The sequence below is a fragment of the Myotis nattereri genome (assembly GCF_964212035.1).
Source record: "Myotis nattereri genome assembly, chromosome: 14".
Taxonomy (NCBI): domain Eukaryota; kingdom Metazoa; phylum Chordata; class Mammalia; order Chiroptera; family Vespertilionidae; genus Myotis; species Myotis nattereri.
In genome coordinates, this window is record NC_138089.1 from 18,392,703 (window position 1) to 18,413,491 (window position 20,789).

The window sequence follows — 20,789 nt, forward strand, 5'->3', positions numbered from 1 at the left end:
AAGTGCACTGACCACCAGGGGGCAGCTCCTGCATTGAGTGTCTGCCTCCTGGTGGTCAGTGCGCATCGTAGTGACCAGTCGTTCCATCATTCAGTCAATTTGCATATTAGCCTTTTATTATATAGGAGGATTTCTTGTATTCCTCTGAAAGCCTGTCTATAATACAAGTGTTCCTCATGATCAAAATCTGTTCAGTTACTGAGTTCAGAAAGTAAAAGTGAAAGTTTAGATAGTTTGGATGTCGTGAGTTATCCAAATCATATAATTTTTACATTTCAGAGAATGAGTATTGAGAATCTTAACAGTGAGGAGTTTATCAGAAAATCATAGTATCTCCTCAGTTCCTAATAATGAGAATCATTGGAAGGATAAGAAGGATGCTGGCATTTTGTTCTCAATCTGAGCAAGGTTTGTGGAGGACTGGGTCTTTCCAGAATCAAGAAGTGAAGTAACAGATGGTATGGGCATTCCATAAGAATACACTACCTGAATCTAATAGACCTAGGTATTTTGTGTAGCATTCCTTTTCCTGCACCTCATTGGAAATTACTCTAACTATAGTTACTTTTTTCATATTTCTCATAATGAGAGGTGCATTGGGAACTATTGGGTTGTTAATAATTTTATCTTGGATCTACACGAGGTGTTCTGGATCAGACAAATATAGTGAATACCTTATAGTAAGTAATAAATGTATTGGCCCTCCTTTGCCCTAGTCCAGTGGTTGGCAAACTGCGGCTCGTGAGCCACATGTGGCTCTCTGGCCCCTTGAGTGTGGCCATGAAGTTTTCAATCGCACTGTACGTGCGCGCCTGCACGTGGTATTTTGTGGAAGAGCCACACTCAAGGGGCCGCAGTTTGCCGATCACTGCTCTAGTCATTACTGTTAGGGAAATGCAACAAGATACAGGTCATTTATTTATGGAGTAGCCATCCCATAGATAAGGGGTGAGAAACAGTGACATTTCTTTGCTTATAAAGGAAAGGAAGTAGCTCTCTCCCTCCGCCCCTGAAAAGGCCTCTGAAAATGTTAATGAATATTAACTCTAACCCTTTGGTAAATAAATCATATCTTTACAGGAGTCAGTTAGCTCTCTTTGTTCTAATGACATCTCTAAATTCCGAGGACTCATTCTTGCTTAAAATGTAAATAGGAGAAAGCTCTATCTTCCTGGCATCTTGGGACTGAAACTAGGAATTAATATGTGCATTCACCTCTGCCTTCTTGGGGACCCACTTGGCACTCTCAGGGGAACAAGAGAAATTTAATTCTCCTTTGGATTAGAGCAATTAACTGTATAATTTGCTACAGATCTAATTCTTAAGGTATGTAAACAGCAAAATATTTCTGGTAAAAATGAAAGCAACATTCCCTCTTTATATAATACTAGAGACTCGGTGCACAAAAATTTGTGCACTCGGGGGGGAGGGGGTGTCCCTCAGCCCGGCCTGTGCCCTCTCGCAGTCTGGGACCCCTTGGGAGATAACGACCTGCTGGCTTAGGCCTGCTCCCGGGTGGCAGAGGGCAGGCCCAATCCCTAGGTGCAGCCCCTGGTTGGGCTCAGAGCAGGGCCGATTGGGGAGTTGGGGCGCCACCCCCTGTCATGCACAGAGCAGGGCAGATCGGGAGGTTGCGATGCCACCCTCAGTCACGCTCAGGGTAGGGCTGATTGGGGGGTTGGGGCACCGCCCCCTGTCACACTCAAGGTAGGGTCGATGGGGAGGTTGCGGCGTGACCCCCTGTCATGCACAGAGCAGGGCAAATCCAGGGGTTGGGGAGCTCCCCGCTGTCACACACAGAGTAGGTCCGATAGGGGAGTTGGGGCACCATCCCCTGTCACACACAGAGCAGAGCGGATCAGTGGGTTGGGGCGCCGCCCTCTATCACCCACAGAGCAGGGCCAATTGGGGTTGGGGCGCCGCACCCTGTCACACTCAGGGCAGGGCTGATGGGGAGGTTATGGCTCTACCCCATCACACACAGAGCAGAGCCCGTGGGGGGGGGGGGGTTGGGGCACCGCCCTCTATCCACCCACAGAGCAGGGCCAATCAGGGGGTTGGGGCGCTGCCACTCTCACACTCAGGGCAGGGCTGATGGGGAGGTTATGGCTCTACCCCGTCACACACAGAGCAGGGCCCGGGGGGCTGGGGGGGTTGTGGCCCTGCCCCCTGTCACACACAGAGCAGGGCCGATCAGGGTGTTTGGGCGCTGCCCCCTGTCATCCTGATCCCGGTGCTTGGAGGCCTCGCGGCTCCACTGATCCCGGTGCTGGGAGGCATATTACCCTTTTACTATATAGGGTAGAGGCCTGGTGCACGGGTGGGGGCCAGCTCGTTTGCCCTGAAGGGTGTCCTGGATCAGGGTAGGGGTCCCCACTGGGGTGCCTGGCCAGCCTGGATGAGGGGATGATGGCTGTTTGCAGCTGGTCACACACTCTTCAGGGTGGGGGTCCCCACTGGGGTGCCTGGCAAGTCTGGGTGAGGGGCTGAGGGCTGTTTTCAGGCTGGGGGTGACTGAACTCCCAAATGCTCCTTTTTTCCTTTTTTTTTAATTTTTTATTCTGGGCCAGCTTTAGCTTGAGGCTTGGCTCCAGCTCTTAGGCCTCCGCTCCTGAAAGTAGGTTTCTGGCCTTTGCATACAATGTTGTGAATCTGCTGGCTGAAGTCAGGTGGTATTTGTTACAATGTTTCAAACTGCAGGCTCAGAGGCCTGCAGCGGCAGGCGGGAAAGGTTGGTTTCCTCCCTCACTGAGGCAACCAAGCCTCATGTTAGTTTCAAGCTGCCTGGCTGCCGGCCGCCATCTTGGTTGACAGTTAATTTGCATATCTCTCTGATTAGCCAATGAAAAGGGTAGCGGTCGTACGCCAATTACCATGTTTCGCTTTTATTAGTGTAAATGGAAGGTGAGGGCTTTTGGCAGAAGCACTGAGGAATCTGAGGAAGTTTTATTTTCCCACAGGGAGAGTTATAAAATAAGTAAAATTATATTTAGCTCTTTTGGTTGATGATAACTCAAGTTAATTTAAAAGTTGACTTTAATATAAAAAAACCTATGAGAGCAATGTACCTAAATTTGAATATTGTTTCTGCTGTGAACATTCTTCATAGATACCTCAGTTGAAATTTTTTCTTTATTTTTTAACCATGAGTGGGTTTTGAATTTTATTTAATGCTTCCCTCTTCCTCTCCCTCTCTCTCTTTCTCTCTCTCTCTTGCATTTATCAAGATAGTTACATGGTGTATTAGTAAGGGTTTTCCAGAGAAACTAAACCAATGGGATATATATAGAGAGAAAGACAGAGAGATTTATTATAAAGAATTAGCCAGTTTGTCTCAGTGGATAGAGCATTGGCCTGCAGACCAAAGAGTCCTGGATTTGGGCACGTACCTTGGTTGCAGGCTCTTCCCTGCCCCAGGCCCTGGTCAGGACCCATGCAGGAGGCAACCAATCGATGTGTTTCCCTCATATCAATGTTTCTCTCTGTCTTTCCCTCTCTCCCTAAAAATCGGGTGAGGATTAACAAAAAACAAACACACAAAAGAAATGAATTGGCTCACAGTTATGGAGACTAAAAAGTCCCAAAATTTGCATTTGGCAAGTTGGAGACTGAGGAGAGTTTGATGGTGTAGTTCCAGTCTGAGTCTGAGTGTTAGAAATTCAGGAGAGCTGATGTTTCAGTTTGAGTCCAAAGATGTGGGGAAAAGAGCACTGATATTCTAACTCAAAGGCAGGCAGGTAGGCAGGAGGAATTCCCCCTTACTCCAGGAAGGGTCAGTCTTTTTTTTCTATTCGAACCTTCAGTTAATTAGATGAGATCACCCACCTTGGGGAGGGTAATCTGCTTTCCTCAGGCTATCCATATATATGTTAAACTCATCCAAAAACATCCTCAGAAACATCCAGAGTAAAGTTTGACTACATATCTTGACACCCTGTGGCCCAGTCAAGTTGACACATAAAACTAAGCATCACATATAGTATAGAATAAAAAAGAAAAGCCCAAATATATTACTGGACTCCTAGGGGGGGGAAACGTGTATGCATCTAAGAAATTTTATCTTAAAGCTAAAAAGATTCCTTTTATTAAGCAATACTCTGCAAACCCCCCAATATTCTATGTGTTACTTTTCCAATTATAAAATTAAAGGAATATAAAAGGACAGGAATGCCAATTGGTAGGATAAAAGCTAAGTATACTTTCTTTTCTCACATTAGTCTAAGCTGCCCAATTCAGAAATCCAATGTATGCCCGAGCCGGTTTGGTTCAGTGGATAGAGTGTTGATCCTGGTCAAGGGCAGGTACCTTGGTTGCAGGCTCCATCTTGACCCCAGTCATGGCACATGTGGGAGGCAACCAATTGATGTATCTCCCTCACATCGATGTTTCTCTCTCAATATTTCTCTCTCTCCCTTCCACTCTCTAAAAATCAATGTGAAAAAATAAGTAAAAATCAATGGGAAAATATCCTTGGGTGAGGATTAACAAAAACAGCGACAACAAACAAATCCAGTGTGCTAATAAGGGCAGGAGTTGGCAATTTTCTGTGAAGGACTAGATAGTAAATATTTTAGGCTTTGTGGGCCATAAGTCTCTGTCCCAATTCTGCCATTATCTATACACATAAATGAATAGGCATGGCTTTATTCCAGTACTTTTTTTTTTTTTTAATTCATTCTATTGACTTTTTACAGAGAGGAAGGGTGAGGGATAGAGAGTTAGAAATATCGATGAGAGAGAAACATCGATCAGGTGCCTCCTACACACCCCCTACTGGGGATGTGCCCACAACCAAGGTACATGCCCTTGACTGGAATTGAACCTGGGACCCTTGAGTCCACAGGCCGACGCTCTATCCACTGAGCCAAACCGGTCAGGGCCCAGTACTTTCTTTACAAAAACAGAAAACAGGCTGGGTTGGCTTTTAAGTTGTAATCTGCAGATCTCCACTAGAAGAAAGGACACTATGTGGCTATCTTGTAAATGCAAAAAAAAAATAAATTAAAAAAAAAAAATTCAAAACCCAGTATGGTTAAAAAAAATCAAGAAAAAAATTTAAACTGAAAAAATTTACATTTAAAAGGTATCTATGAAAAACCTGCAAACTTTCTACGTAATGGGTAATATTGCAAGTGTTCTTTTGAAAATCAAGAAGACAGAAATACCTACAATCACCACTTTTATTCAGCATTGTGCTACAGATCCTAGATTGCACAGTAACACAAGAAAAAAAATAAAAACCATGAAGACTGGAGAAGACAAATCAAAACAGTATTGTTCCCAGATAATAAAATCTATATAGCAAGCCTAAAGAATGTACAAAAAAAAAATAATTCAAATTTTATATATAGATCTGACATAAAATCAACATATAAATATCAATTACATTTCTGTATACATAATAGAAAGTGTACTGACATGAAAAATACTGTTTACAATATAAGATGCCTGGCAATAGATGAATCTAACAAAATAAGCAAGACTTATATCCAGAAAATTATAAAATTCTATTCCAAGAATACTCTAAAGAAGTAAAGAGTCCTAGCTGATTTGTCTCAGTGGATAGAGTGTGGGCCTGTGGACCACAGGGTCCCAGGTTCAATTCCTGTCAAGGGCATGTACCTGGTCAGGACCCGTGCAAGAGGCAAATGATCGATGTGTTTCTCCCACATCGATATTTCTGTATTTCCCTCTCCTCCCTAAATACCAATGGAAAAATATCCTCAGGTGAGGATCTAAAAAAAAAAAAAAAAAAAAATGTAAAGAGATAATCTTGCTAATGGTTAAGGCAGTATCATAAAGATGTTAATTTTCTCAAATTTGATCTACAGATTTAATACAATTCCAGTTTAAAAAAATCCCAATAAGGTTAAGTGTGGTTTTTTTTTGGGGGGGGGGGCATTCCACATGTTTTATTATGTAGTATTTTTATTCAGTTCTAAGTATTTCTTAGTTTTTATTATGATTTCCACTTTGACACATGATATATAGGTATATTTTTAAATATCCAAATTATGAGAATATTTTTGTCTTTTTTTTTCTAATTTAATTCCATTGTAATCAGAACAGGTGGTGATTAGTTGAAATTTATTGAGATTTGATATAAAATTTACTTCGTAGTCAATTTTTGTACATGCCCTTGTATTTGAGAAAAATGCATATCTTTAATGCATTGTTGGGATCTGGGTACACAATTCTGGATTGATATTCTCTTAGCACTTTGATTATATACTACAGTATCTTCTGGCTTCTATTTTTATTGAGAGGTCAGCTCTTAGTGTACTTATTCCTTTGTAGAACCTCTTTTTTTTCCGATTGCTTTTAAAATCTTTGTTTTTGATGTTTTGCAGTTAACATTAAGTATATCTAGGTGTAGATTTCTCATTTAAGCAGCGTGGTATATATTCTTTTGTATCTGTGGACTTATATCTTCATTTTGGAATATTATTCATTATCTCGGATTTATATAGACTTCATTTCTTTTTTCTTTTTCTTTTCTTTTTTGTTTTGTTTTTTGTTGTTGTTTTGTTGTTAATCCTCACCCAAGGATATTTTTTCTATTGATTTTCAGAGTGGAAGGGAGTGGGAGAGACAGAGAGAGAGAAAAAAACATCACTGTGAGAGAGAGACATCGATTGGTTGCCTCCTGCACTTGCCCTGACCAGGGCTGGGGATTGGATTGAGCCTGCAACCGAGGTACGTGCCCTTGACCATTATCAATTGAACCTGCAATCCTTCAGTCGGAAGGCCAACACTCTTACCACTGAGCCAAACTGGCCAGGGCTCCTTCTTTTCTTTAGACTGTCTTTCTAAGACTATGAACCAGCATATGTCAGACCTTTTCATTCTGTTCTTCATGTTTGTTAATTTCTCTTGTACTAGTATTTTTCATCTACTTTTATTTATCTGTGTTGCATTCTCAATAATTTCATCATAGCTATCTTCGAGTTTATAAATTCTGTCTAGCTATGTCTAATTTGCTGTTTAATCCATTCATAGAATTTCTAATTTCACAGAGTATTTTTATTTCTGAAAGTTATATTTGATTCTTTTTGAGATCTGTCTCATTTTATTATAACATTCTTGTTAATTCTTTCAGAAATACTTGTTGAAAACCTATTATGTACTAGTCACTGTTCTAGGAGATGGAGGTTATATTCTGATAATTTCTTGCTGTTTTTATCTAAATAAGATTCACCATTTTAGCCATTTTAAAATGTATAATTCAGTGATTTTTTAGTAGATTCAGAGTGTTGTGCAAACATCACCACTATCAAATTCCAGAGTATTTTCATCACCCTATAAAGACACCTCATACCCATTAAGCATTTACTTTGCATTTCTTCCTCCCTCCAGCCCCTGGCAACCATTAATCTACCTCTGTCTGTATGAGATTGTCTATTCAGGGCATTTTATATAAGTGGAATCATGCATTATGTGGCCTGTAGTACCTGGCTGCTTTCACTTAGCATAGTACTTTTAAGGGCCATCCATGTTGTAGCATATATCAGTACTCCATTCCTTTTTATGGCTGAATCATATTTCATTGTATGTATAATGCCACATTTTGTCCATTCATCAGCTATAATGCGTTAGCTATTATGAATATTGTTGTTTTGAATATTTGTATACTAATTTTTGTGTGAACGTGTTTTCATTTATGCCACTTATTTTGTTTATTTCTTTGAACATTTCATATCTGTTGTTGTATATATTGCATCTGATAATTCCAATTTGAAGCTCTTAGGTGCTTGAATCTTGTTTCTGCTGAGTCACTCAGAGTAGATTTTTTCCTCCTAAGTAAGCTTGGTCATTTAAGATTGTGAGCTAAAATATTTTATATTTTAATGCATTTTTATACCATATTACCTGTTTTGTTATTGAAAAGTGAAAATAGTAGAACCCTATATAATAAAAGGCTAATATGCAAATTGACCAAACTTCAGAACGACCAGTTGCTATGATGCACACTGACCACCAGGGAGCAGATGCTCAATGCAGGAGCTGCCCCCTGGTGGTCAGTGCACTCCCACAGGGGGAGCGCTGCTCAGCCAGAAACTGGGCTCACAGCTGGCAAGCGCAATGGCAGTGGCGGGAGTCTCTCAGGCTGGACTGAGGGAAACCCCCCCCCCCCCCGGCCCCCCAAGTGCATGAATTTTTTGCACTGGGCCTCTAGTAATAAAAATGCACAGACTGGGTTAATACTGTTTTCTGAAGGAAACAGTAAGATGTAACAAATAGAGGCAGTAGGAGCACAGAGTTTATAGGTATGTGTTTCCTTTTCTTTCTTTTTTAAAATATATTTTTATTGATTTCAGAGAAGAAAGGAGAGGGAGAGAAAGATAGGAACATTGATGATGAGAGAGAATCATTGATTCTCCTGCACACCTCTACTGAGAATTGAGCCTGCAACCCAGTCATGTTCCCTGACCGGGAATCATGATTTCCTGGTTCATAGATCAATGCTCAACCACTCAGCCATGCAGACCGGCTGTATTTCCTTTTCTAGAGGGCTTAAACTTTCTTTGAGCTAAAGCCACAGATATTACTGCTAAAGCCTGTCTGCCTGGGTGTTTTTAGGGTGTTGATTCCCTTAGAATTGAGTACAGTGGTCTTTATAAAGACCACTAAGGAAATTTTAATACTTTCTTTTTAAAAAAAATTTATTTTACTGATTTTTTACAGAGAGTAAGGGAGAGGGACAGAGAGTCAGAAACATCAGTGAGAGAGAAACATCGATCAGCTGCCTCCTGCACACTCCCTACTGGGGATGTGCCTGCAACCAAGGTACATGCCCTTGACTGGAATCGAACCTGGGACCCTTCAGTGTGCAGGCCGACACTCTTTCCACTGAGCCAAACCAGTCAGGGGAGCCAGGGAAATTTTAAAAGCCTAGTATTTGGAGTGGGTGAAACATTAAAAGAATCTAATTGTTTTTCCTCAGTGACCACACAAAATATGAAAATTTTATTTGTGTTTTCCAACTTCCTGTTTTGACAACCAGGAATTGGACAAAATGTTATAAAGGATATCCTATCTAATAAAAGAGAAACATGGTAATTAGTGTACATCCGCTACCCTTCCCATTGGCTAATCAGGGTGATATGCAAATTAACTGCCAGCCAAGATGGTGGCCGGCAGCCAGGCAGCTTGAAGCTAACATGAGGCTTGCTTGCTTCAGTGACGGAGGACTCCAACGTTCCCCGCCTGCCTTGCCGGCCTCTGAGCTTGCAGTTTGAAACATTGTTACAAATATAGAAGCTAAACAAAACCCCAGCCGGGCTTTCAGCCAGCCCGGATCTCAGAGCTGGAGTTGATACAGTCTTTCGATTATAGAACCCAAACAAACCAGATACCTGCTTTCAGCAGCAGAGGCCTCAGAGCTGGAGCCAGAGCTAAAGCTGGCCCAGAATAAAAAAGAAAAAGGAAAAAAGGAGCGGTTGGGAGCTTCAGTCACCCACCAGCCTGAAAACGGCCCTCAGCCCCTCACCCAGACAGGCCAGGCACCCCAGTGGGGACCCCCACCCTGATCCAGGACACCCTTCAGGGCAAACCAGCCGGCCCCCACCTGTGCACCAGGCCTCTATCCTATATAGTAAAAGGGTAATATGCCTCCCAGCACCAGGATCAGCAGAGCTGCGAGGCCTCCCGGCACTGGGATCAACGTGACAGGGGGCAGCGCCCAAATCCCCTGATAGCCCTGTGGCTCTGTGTGTGACAGGGGGCAGGAGCACAACTTCCCTATCCGCCCTGCTCTCTTCGTGACAGGGGAAGGTGCCCCAACCCGCTGATCAGCCCTGCTCTGTGCCTGATAGGGAACTCCCCAACCCCCTGATCGGCCCTGCTCTGTGTGTGACAGGGTGTAGTGCCCCAGCCCCCTCCCACAAGCCCTGCTCTGTGTGTGACGGGGTAGAGCCATAACCTCCCCCATCGGCCCTGCCCTGAGTGTGAGAGTGGTGGCGCCCCAACCCCCTGATCGGCCCTGCTCTGTGCTTGATAGGAGGGAGCTCCCCAACCCCCTGATCGGCCCTGCTCTGTGTGTGACAGGGTGTGGCACCCCAACCCCCTCCCACGGGCCCCGCTCTGTGTGTGACGGGGTAGAGCCATAACCTCCCCCATCGGCCCTGCCCTGAGTGTGAGAGTGGTGGCGCCCCAACCCCCTGATCGGCCCTGCTCTGTGCTTGATAGGAGGGAGCTCCCCAACCCCCTGATCGGCCCTGCTCTGTGTGTGACAGGGTGTGGCACCCCAACCCCCTCCCAAGGGCCCCGCTCTGTGTGTGACGGGGTAGAGCCATAACCTCCCCATCGGCCCTGCCCTGAGTATGAGAGTGGCGGCGCCCCAACCCCCTGATTGGCCCTGCTCTGTGGGTGATAGAGGGTGGTCCCCCAACCCCCTGATCGGCCCTGCTCTGTGTGTGATGAGGGGCGGTGCCCCAACTCCCATATCGGCCCTACTCTGTGAGTGACAGCGGGGAGCTTCCTCAACCCCCTGATTGGCCCTGCTCTGTGCGTGACAGGGTACGGAGCCCCAACCCCCCTGATGGGCCCTGCTCTGTGCGTGACAGGGGGCAGCACCCCAACCTCCTGATTGGCCCTGCTCTGTGCGTGACAGAGGGTGGCGCCCCAACCTCCCCATCGACCCTGCCTTGAGTGTGACAGGGGGCGGTGCCCCAACCCCCCAATCGCCCCTACCCTGAGCGTGACTGAGGGTGGCATCGCAACCTCCCGATCCGCCCTGCTCTGTGCAGGACAGGGGGCGGCGCCCCAACTCCCCAATCGGCCCTGCTCTGAGCCCAACCAGGGGCTGCACCTAGGGATTGGGCCTGCCCTCTGCCACCCGGGAGCAGGCCTAAGCCAGCAGGTCGTTATCTCCCGAGGTGTCCCAGACTGCAAGAGGGCACAGGCCAGGCTGAGGGACCCCCCCGCTCCCCAGAGTGCACAAATTTTTGTGCACTGGGCCTCTAGTGATATATAAAACTTTTAGATAAAAGTGTTTGAGTCTGAAACAAAATTTTCATGTACACTGTCTACCTTTTGAGTGTTCAAACAATGTTTCTATTAAATGTAAATTGGTAGCACAGTCAGTTTTCAGCCTTTAAATTATGGGTCCTTACACAAATTTTGTTTATTGGAATTATTTAATAGGGATTTGTAGCACAAGTTTTCTTTCAAGGGAATCATTCCAGTTCAAAAGGGTATACTCTCCAGTGCATTCCTGGCTAACCTGGCATTCTTGTCTTTTTATAATTTATCCTAGGATCTTTCTTTGTATACTTGTCTTATACATTTGTCTTAATCTGTTCTCACCCTTTTGCCAGTTATAGGTATTCTGATGTCTATCATATTATAACTCTGCCTTTGTTCATGATGTTGCCTCTGTTGAAATGTCCTTCCCCCAACCTCAGGCTCTTGGCACTGTACCCATCCTTCAAAATTCACCTCCAGTACACTTTCAGTTTCTTTTCTTATCATAAATGAACTGTATTTTTCCCTTCATATTGCTTTGTAAATCTTTTTAAGAATTCGTCTGACTTAATCTAATTATTGATATTTCCTCTGTTGCTCTGTCCACCCAATTATAAACTACTAGTGATCAGATATTTTGTTTTGTCTTTGAAGTTATTTCTGGCAAGGCAATTTGCCTTACATGTGAAAGATTTTCATTAAGTATCTGAAGAATTAGCAACACATTTCATTTGTGATTAGCCTGAACTAATTTGTGTCATACTTGTTTTATATTTCAACATCCAGCACATTGCCTTTGCAATTAACATGTCTTTTGAATTGCTTTTGAAGGCTTTAGTTTGATCCTTATATTTTTAGTTTGATCCTTATATTTTAGTGTCAAGGGGAAATCAGCAAGTTGGTTTCATAGTAAATTAGAGGAATTTTCTCACTTAAGTTACGAAAACTAAAGAATATTTTATTAGAATTCTGTGAATTAGCAGAGTTGGAAAAGAGTTTTTAACAATTAAGGAACAATATTTTTTCTAAAGATGATCAAGAACCAATTAGCAGAAACTTCTGTGTCTGCCTTATGGTTAGTAATAATAAAGCAGATTGAACTTCTTCCCTCTTCTAAAAATGCAGGTTCTGGTTAAACCTTTGGGAGACCGAGGATACCTTTTTCTTCTCTCTCCTTATCAAATGGTTTCTCCATATGGTAGGTAATGTCTTTAATTTTTATAATTCTTTTTTAAGTTTTTAGGTAAAACACATTGCCAATTAATTTGACTTCTTTATTTTTTTTAGAACATCAAACTGCCAGATCTCGAATCCTACATGCTTTGTTTCTATTTCAAGAACCTAGAGGCATAGTTACTTGTAAGTTCTTTGACTGTCTAGGCTTATAGATACCTATATTGAAATTTCCAGATAACTCCCTAAGCAGTTTGTTTTTCTTACATCATGTTTTAGGAAATACTGGGGGTAGTAAGAGCTATTAGCAAAGTAAAGTACAAACTATATGACTTGATTTGTTATTTTTACTATGAAAAATTATTTGGGTTTTAATCGTTTTTTTCACTAAATGTTGATTGTAATCGTTATAAAACAATAGCTTAATTTTTCAGGGTTTTATAAAATATGATTTTAAAAAAATCTTAGTTCATTTTTGCATTCAGATTTAACAACTCTAAAAGCATCATGTGCTGGGTTAAATATTAGGCCATTCAAAATTAATTAGAATTTTTCACACTGATATCAGACAAAATTTGCTTTTCACCATTCCTAAGAACTAACGTTAGTGCTATATTAAGATAAAATTCCCACTAATGGCTTTCACTGTTAGATTAAGAATGAGATTCTCAGTTGTAACACTCAGTGCCTGCATATCTCCTTATGGGGATAGAGTTCTTACGAAGCTGTTATAACAAAAAGGAATGCCATTGCTATCCTGGGTAGGACTATCTTGCGAGGAGCCTCATATCTTGCCCTGCTTCTTTATTTCTCCTGACATTTTGCTTGCCCCAAGTTGAAAGGCCTAGTTACAAAAGGAAATGAGATCTTCAATGAGTGGGTATTTTCCCTTTTAAAAATATGTTCTATAATTTCCTTTGTTTTAGTTTCTCATCGGCTTGTTTTAGTCCCCTAGACTTAGAAACATGTGATTCATATATTTCTATGTTACATACATGTATTAAGGTACCTACGAGTTTGGTTCACCATTAATGTATGAATGTTGTTAACATTTCTTTGACAATATGTAGATCTGTATTTGATTAGTTTCTTCATTGCTAACATGGCTTACTCTTTTTGTTTGTTTACAGCACAAAAAGGTTCAACCAATGTAGCACCAGCACAAAAAGGTTCAACCAATGTAGCACCACCAGAGAGACACGAGAGCATGCCAGATATATTGAAAATAACTCAGTTTTTACAGTTTGCTTTGATTCGGTGTCGAAAGGAATTAAAAGATATAAATAGTATAAATTTTCAGTCTGGTGTTGAAAAGTATGTAAGTGAGTTTTTTAAGCGAGGTTTTGGTTCAGGTAAACGAGAGTTTATTATGTTTCCATATGATTCACGATTAGATGATAAAAAATTCTTATACCCAGCTCCAAGAAATAAATCCCATATTGATGATTGTTTGCATACCTATATTTTTCGGCCTGAAATGTATCAGTTACCTATTTGTCAGTTAAAAGAGCTATTTGAAGACAATAGAAAACTTCAACAGTTCGGTCAACTTTCAGATTATGAAGGCCACGAAGAAATGAATGGCACAAAAAAGAAATTTGGGAAACGAAATAACTCAAGGGGTGAGACTGTTAAACCTGGAAAGCAGAAGTCATCTCACTCTTTGGATCATGATAAGGATAGATTCAAAGAATTGATTAATTTGATTCAGTCTAGGAAAAAAAATGTGGGTGGGGACTCAGACACAGAAGATATGAGAAACAAAACTGTCTTGAAGAGGAAGCTTGAGGATCTACCTGAAAATATGAGAAAGTTCGCCAAAACCAGTAATTTAGCTGAAAATTGCCATCTGTATGAAGGTAAAATATCAGTTTGCTCTTACACGTATAAAAATAATAACCAAAAATATAGTAAAGTAGTTCTGTCCTTTCTTCTAGCATAGGGGTCTGCAGATTACAAAGTGAAAACCAATCCAGCCTGTTTTCTCTTTTTGTAAAGAAAGTATTGGAATACAGCCATGCCTATTCATTTATGTGTATACATAGTTGCTTTCACATTATAATGGCAGAGTTGGGACAGAGATTTTATGGCCCAAAAGCCTAAAATATTTACTGTCTGGTCCTTCACAGAAAATACAGTTATTTGCCAACTCCTACCCTAGCACATTGGATTTCTGAATTGTGTAGCTTAGACAAATGTGAGAAAATATTCTCAGCTTTTAGCCTACTAATTGGACCACCTGTCCTTTTATATTTCTTTTTTTTTTTAATTAAATCTTTATTGTCCAGATTATTACAATTGTTCCTCTGTTTTCCCCCTATAGCTCCCCTCCACCCGGTTCCCACCCCACCCTCTGCCCTTACCCTCCCCCCCCACTGTCCTCATCCATAGGTGTACGATTTTTGTCCAGTCTCTTCCCGCACCCCCCACACCCCTTTCCCCCTGGGAATAGTCAGTCCAATCCCTTTCTATGCCCCTGATTCTATTATATTCACCACTTTATTCTGTTCATCAGATTATTTATTCACTTGATTTTTAGATTCACTTGTTTATAAATGTGTATTTGTTGTTCATAATTTGTATCTTTACCTTTTTCTACTTCTTCCTCTTCTTAAAGGATACCTTTCAGCATTTCATATAATACTGGTTTGGTGGTGATGAACTCCTTTAGCTTTTTCTTGTCTGTGAAGCTCTTTATCTGACCTCAATTCTGAATGACAGCTTTGCTGGGTAAAGTAATCTAGATTGTAGGTTCTTGCTATTCATCACTTTGAATATTTCTTGCCACTCCCTTCTGGCCTGCAAAGTTTCTGTTGAGAAATCAGCTGACAGTCGTATGGGTATTCCCTTGCAGGTAACTGACTTTTTTTTCTCTTGCTGCTTTTAAGATTCTCTCTTTGTCTTTTGCTCTTGGCATTTTAATTATGATGTGTCTTGGTGTGGTCCTCTTTGGATTCCTTTTGTTTGGGGTTCTCTGTGCTTCCTGGACTTGTAAGTCTATTTCTTTGACCAGGTAGGGGAAGTTTTCTGTCATTATTTCTTCAAATAGGTATTCAATATCTTGCTCTCTTCTTCTGTCACCCCCATAATTCGGATGTTGGTACGTTTGAAGTTGTCCCAGAGGCTCCTTACAAAATCTTCATGTTTTTGGATTCTTTTTTCTTTTTGTATTTCTGGTTGGGTGATTTTTGCTTCTTCGTATATCAAAACTTTGACTTGATTCTTGGGATCCTCTAGTCTGCTGTTGGAACTCTGTATAATATTCTTTGTTTCAGTCAGTGTATGCTTAATTTCTAGTTGGTCCTTTTTCATATCCTCGAGGGTCTCACTAGATTTTTTGAGGGTCTCACTACATTTATCGGCGGTTTCTAGAAAATTCGTGAAAAACCTTGGTTTTGAACTCTATGTCTAGTAGTTTGGTTTCCTCCATTTCTGTCATTTGTGACCTGTTTCTTTGTCTCCACATTTTTTATGCTTCCTTGTGTTGATAGAGTGGCTTTCTGTGCTAAGTGTCCTCCTATAGGGCCCAGTGGCTCAGCCTCCCCAATTACCTGAGGTGGAGACTCTTGGTGTACCCCTTTGTGGGCTTTGTGCACAGTCTTGTTGTAGTTAAGCCTTGATTGTTGTAGGTATCACTGGCTGGAACTGACCTCCAGGCCAGTTGGCTGTGAGAATCAGCAGTGTCTACAGTGGGAGAACTTCTGTGCTGGAGACACCCTTCTGGGGCAAGACTTGCTTCAGTGGGGCTTTGGTGCTCACTGAGTCTGCCTCCTGAGTGTGTCCCTTATGGATCTGGGGAGTTGTAATCTAGATGGTTCCACTCTGACCACTGGGTACACTGGCTCTTGGATCTCTAAGGAGGTGCTAATTTAGCCTCTGCCTGAGGCTGCCCAACAGGAGCTACAGAGAGATCTGCAGATTCCTCTTCTTTGTTTGGGATTTGGAGGTGCCCAGATGAGGCCCAGTTGTGAAGCAATGCAAGCTGCTGTGGGGCCTTGGGCCTTCTTTTGGAAGTTCTGGGTCTCTCTGACCCAGCTGCAGTTTGTTAGGTAATTTTCAGATTGCAAATGGCCAGGCCTTTCATATGCAAAAGCCTCTGCGCACAGCTTGGGTGGGGCGGGGTCTCAGGGAATTAACAGGGCGGAGCAAACAGCTATGGCAGATCCTCAGTCCTACCCTAAGAGGTCCCGCATCTCAGTGTCCTGAGGTAATCACTGCAAGCACCTCTGAGAGAAAGCCGCCCTCGAGTTCCGACCGATGCCAGACAGTCCAGTTTCTCCCCTTATGAGTCTGGGTTCCCAGAGACTCACCCGGAGCTGGAGTTCAGAGCAGTCGGGAGCTTGAGACTCCCTCCCGATTGAAAAAGACAACCATGTCCTCAGTTGCCAGCCCTTTCCACATGCGCCTCCATACCACTGCACTTCCGCACCTCCTCTGAGTCTCAGTGTGCTTTTCTCTTTCCTTCTAGTTGTAGAATTTCCACTCAGCCAGCCTTCCTGTGGTCCTGGATGATGTCTGTTTTGTCCTTTAGTTGTATTTTTGATGTTGTGTGAGGCAGCAATTTCCGGTGTTTACCTATGCCGCCATCTTGGTTTCTCTCCTTTTATATTTCTTTAATTTTATAATTGGAAAAGTATAGAATATTGGGGGGTTTGAGGGGAGTTACTTAATGAAAGGAATCTTCTTAGCTTTAAAATAAAATTTCTTATGCCCTAACCAGTTTGGCTCAATGGATAGAGCATCGGCCTGTGGACTCAAGGGTCCCAGGTTCGACTCCGGTTAAGGGCATGTACCTTGGTTGCGGGCCTATCCCCAGTGGGGAGTATGCAGGAGGCAGCTGATGGATGTTTCTCTCTCATTGATGTTTCTAACTTTCTATTCTTCTCCCTTCCTCTCTGTAAAAAATAAATAAAATATATTTTAAAAAATTAAATTTCTTAGATGCATACACGTTTTTTTCTACCCTGGGAGCCCAGTAATATGTATGCCCCCCCCCCCCCCTCCATTTTTTCCTAGTTTTCTTTGCTTTTTTGTTTGTTTTTTGTTTTAGTTGACATAAGAAATGGGAGGTCTTTTAGCACGTAAGCATGAAATATGTTTCTTTATATTCAGGCACCTTTGATGTAACAGTCTACATTTTATGCTGCTGCTACTGTTTTTTTTTTATATATTTTATTGATTTTTTACAGAGAGGAAGGGAGAGGGATAGAGTTAGAAACATCAATGAGAGAGAAACATCGATCAGCTGCCTCCTGCACGCCCGCCACTGGGGATGTGCCCGCAACCAAGGTACATGCCCTTGACCGGAATCAAATCTGGGACCCTTGAATCCGCAGACTGACGCTCTATCCACTGAGCCAAACCGTTTAGGGCAGCTACTATGTTTTTTTTAAAAATATATTTTATTGATTTTTTACAGAGAGGAGGGGAGAAGGATAGTTAGAAACATCAATGAGAGAGAAACATCGATCAGTTCCCTCCTGCCCACCCCCTACTGGGGATGTGCCCGCAACCAAGGTACATACCCTTGACTGGAATCGAACCAGAGACCCATCAGTTCGCAGGCCAACGCTCTATCCACTGAGCCAAACCAGTTAGGGCTGCTACTGTTCTTATTAACTAGGCAGATCTTAAATAACATGTGGCTAGTGGCTGCCATATTGGATAGTGCAGAAAGTTTTATGTAACAAAAATCCATTTCCTTTGTTAAACCAGCTACACTACTGTATTGAGCAGCACAGATCAAGAACATTTACATCCTTGCAGAGAGTTTTATTTGACTGTGTTGTTTTCAATAACTTTTTTTACTTTTTCTTTATAATGTATCATCTTTGTCTATATTCTTATCACCTGGGTGGCCTTCCTGGCTTCTATAACTCACTTCAGTATGATGTTCTTCTCAATATTGCTTTGCTGATTTGCCACCAATCTCAGCTTCTGTATTCATCTTTCAGGGTTTTTTTGGGCTGGCAACATCTATCCTGAGAGGCCATATTTCCCATTCTTCCTTCACATGCTCCTTGGTTAAAGCTTATCTTTCTCAGAATATGTCATGATTAGCACTTTACTTCTCTTTCTTTCTTCTTGAAGCATCTTTAATTTCTCTCAAGTGTTCATATCTTTGCAGTTCAGATCCCTCCAGAATAAATTTCTGGGTATTGTGCTCCTTGATGGTTTTCTTCTCCTTTAGCTTATGTTGGATTTCTGCTGTGTGCTGAACCTATTGACTCTGTCTGATCCATACTGTCAACATATATCATGAGACTTAAGAACTTCCTATATACAAGGCGCTTTACATATGTGGACTCATTTAGTTCTTGAATGCTAGACATTACTACCCTTATTTTACAGATGAGAAAGTAATTCCAGAGAAATTAAATAAGTATCTAAAGCTATGTAGTTCACTAATCCATGATTGAACTCAGTTCGACTAACTCTAAAGCATTGTTCCTAAACTTGGCTCTATTTCCTAGCACTGAGCACATGAGAGGCAAGATAAATAAAGTTTGGTGCCATTTTTAGCTGATACTGACTAATTTTGTACCTGTGAAAAAGTGTGGGTGAAAATCAGTCTTTAGCAATAATTAAAGTGATGGTGAAGCCATGCTAATTATAATAGACCAAAGGAGAAATGCAGCAGGGAGAAGGGGTGGATAGGTTAATTAAACTGGAACAGTGATGATCAGACTTGCATTTCTAGGTGTTCCTCACTTGTTTCTTTGTAGTCATTTTGCACACTTTAGTTCTGATTACTAAACTTAGAGATTTAAAGATTGTATTCGCTGATCTTTTTTTAAGTAAATTTTATTGATTTTTTTTGAGAAAGAGAAAAAACATACATGTGAGAGAAACATTGATTGGTTGCTTCCCGTATGTGCTCCGACCGGACTGGGGATTGTTCCATAACCCGGGTATGTGCTCTGCCACCTTTTGGTGTACAGGAAAATGCTTCAGTCGACTGAACCACACCAGCCAGGGCTAAAATAGCCTGATCTTGATTTGGTAGTGAACCCACTCATTTTATAATCCTATCCTCCCTAACCTCTTTAACATAAACTTTTTAAGATATGATTGATGTACATTGTACCCATTTTAAGTGCAGTTTGATGAATTTTTATAGCTATGTTAATACTACTCCAATATATAGAACATTTTTCATGTTACCACCACTCCAGTATATAAAACATTTTTATTACACTGCCTTATACTCCTTTGTAGCTAATCTCACCCCAACACTGATCTGTTTTCTGTCTCTGTTGATTAGTTTTGTCTGCTCTATATGTACATGTAATTAGAATCATACAGTATGTACTCTGCTCTTTGATGTTTTGTTTTTCGCTGTGGTACATTATACCCTACCCAGGTTTTTCCTTTCTTTAGCATTAAAAGCACATGACTTTCTGAATGTCTACACCCTTTGAAAGTTTTTAAATATATTGTTGTGCAGAATTCCCTGATTTGTACCTGCTTTGAGCCAGCTCTTACAGTGCTTTCTGTTCTTAGTGCAAAGTTAGTGTAGATTTCTTTAGGTAATCTAGTCAGTTGAGATAAGGGTTAGATGATAAGAATGTCAGACAGTATCTTAAGGACAAAACGGAATAGCTATAAAGGAGATAGAACTCAAATTAAGTCATGAGTTCTTTTTTTCTTTCAGTATAATCTGCATATCTTCCTAATATTTTGCAAAGTAGCAACAAATATTTTATCTCTTGTCAAGCATCTGGTTGACTTAGGGATTTTGTTAGTAGATTTTAAGGTAGCTATAGTATGGTCATTAATAAATATATTATCCATATTACCAACTTGATGTTTGAGCTCATTTATCCATTAATAGATTTTTCAAATTATGTAAATAAATTTTCATTTAATAGGAATTTTGACTTATGTGCAAAAGTTTAGAACCAGTCATATTTTAAAGTAAGGGGTGGATGTACATGTAAAGTCTACTGAATTCCTGCCCATAAATGTCTATGATGATTAATTTTTATGTACATTAAATTTTAAAATTATTATGCTAGCCTTCCAAACTCAACTTTAAGAAATGACTTCTTTCTCTTTTCCCTTCAGAGTCTCCACAGCCCATTGGCTCACTTGGGCATGACACTGACTTGCAGCAGGAGGATACCTCTAACTCTGGTGTTGCTGGAATCCATAGGCTGTTTAATTGGCTATCAGAAACACTGGCAAATGCACGCAATTCGGATGCATCCCTGACAGACACGGTCAACAAAGCGTTAGGATTGAGTTCTGATGGTGCCTATGAAGAGCTGAGGCAAAAGCATGAATATGAGTTGAATTCTAACCCAGATAAGAAAGAATATGAGCAGCTTACTTGTGCAAAAATTGAAAATGCTCATTTTAAGGGCACTCAGATCCCATTGTTAGAAGCTGATACATCATCTGTAAAGTATCCTAATGCTCTTTCTACCAGTGAAGTAGGCACTGACCATAAACTACATTTGAAAGAAGTAAGCTTATATCTTTTGATTATATTGTTTGCTTTTGTGAATGTGTGTGTGAAAGAGAGGATGTGCTTTAATGGGTTTTTTCTCCCTTTTAAAAAGAAATAAACATTTCAATAAAAGTGTCCAGGATAGTATTCCTAAGTTACTCCTTTTTACAAAGAGTTAACTATAGAAGTAGTTGTTTTC

The 20,789-nt window shown here is 41.3% G+C and overlaps 1 protein-coding gene across 1 annotated transcript in view; it reads left to right on the forward strand.

Annotated features, from left to right (window-relative positions):
• The window catches only part of TASOR (transcription activation suppressor), a 61,862-nt gene that overhangs the window by 24,083 nt on the left and 16,990 nt on the right, over positions 1 to 20,789 (forward strand). Inside the window, exons 13-16 of the mRNA XM_081105971.1 lie at positions 12,091 to 12,163; positions 12,253 to 12,324; positions 13,269 to 13,997; positions 20,206 to 20,606. Coding sequence (XP_080962097.1) covers positions 12,091 to 12,163; positions 12,253 to 12,324; positions 13,269 to 13,997; positions 20,206 to 20,606 — 1,275 coding nt within the window. The remainder of the gene's footprint in view (positions 1 to 12,090; positions 12,164 to 12,252; positions 12,325 to 13,268; positions 13,998 to 20,205; positions 20,607 to 20,789) is intronic.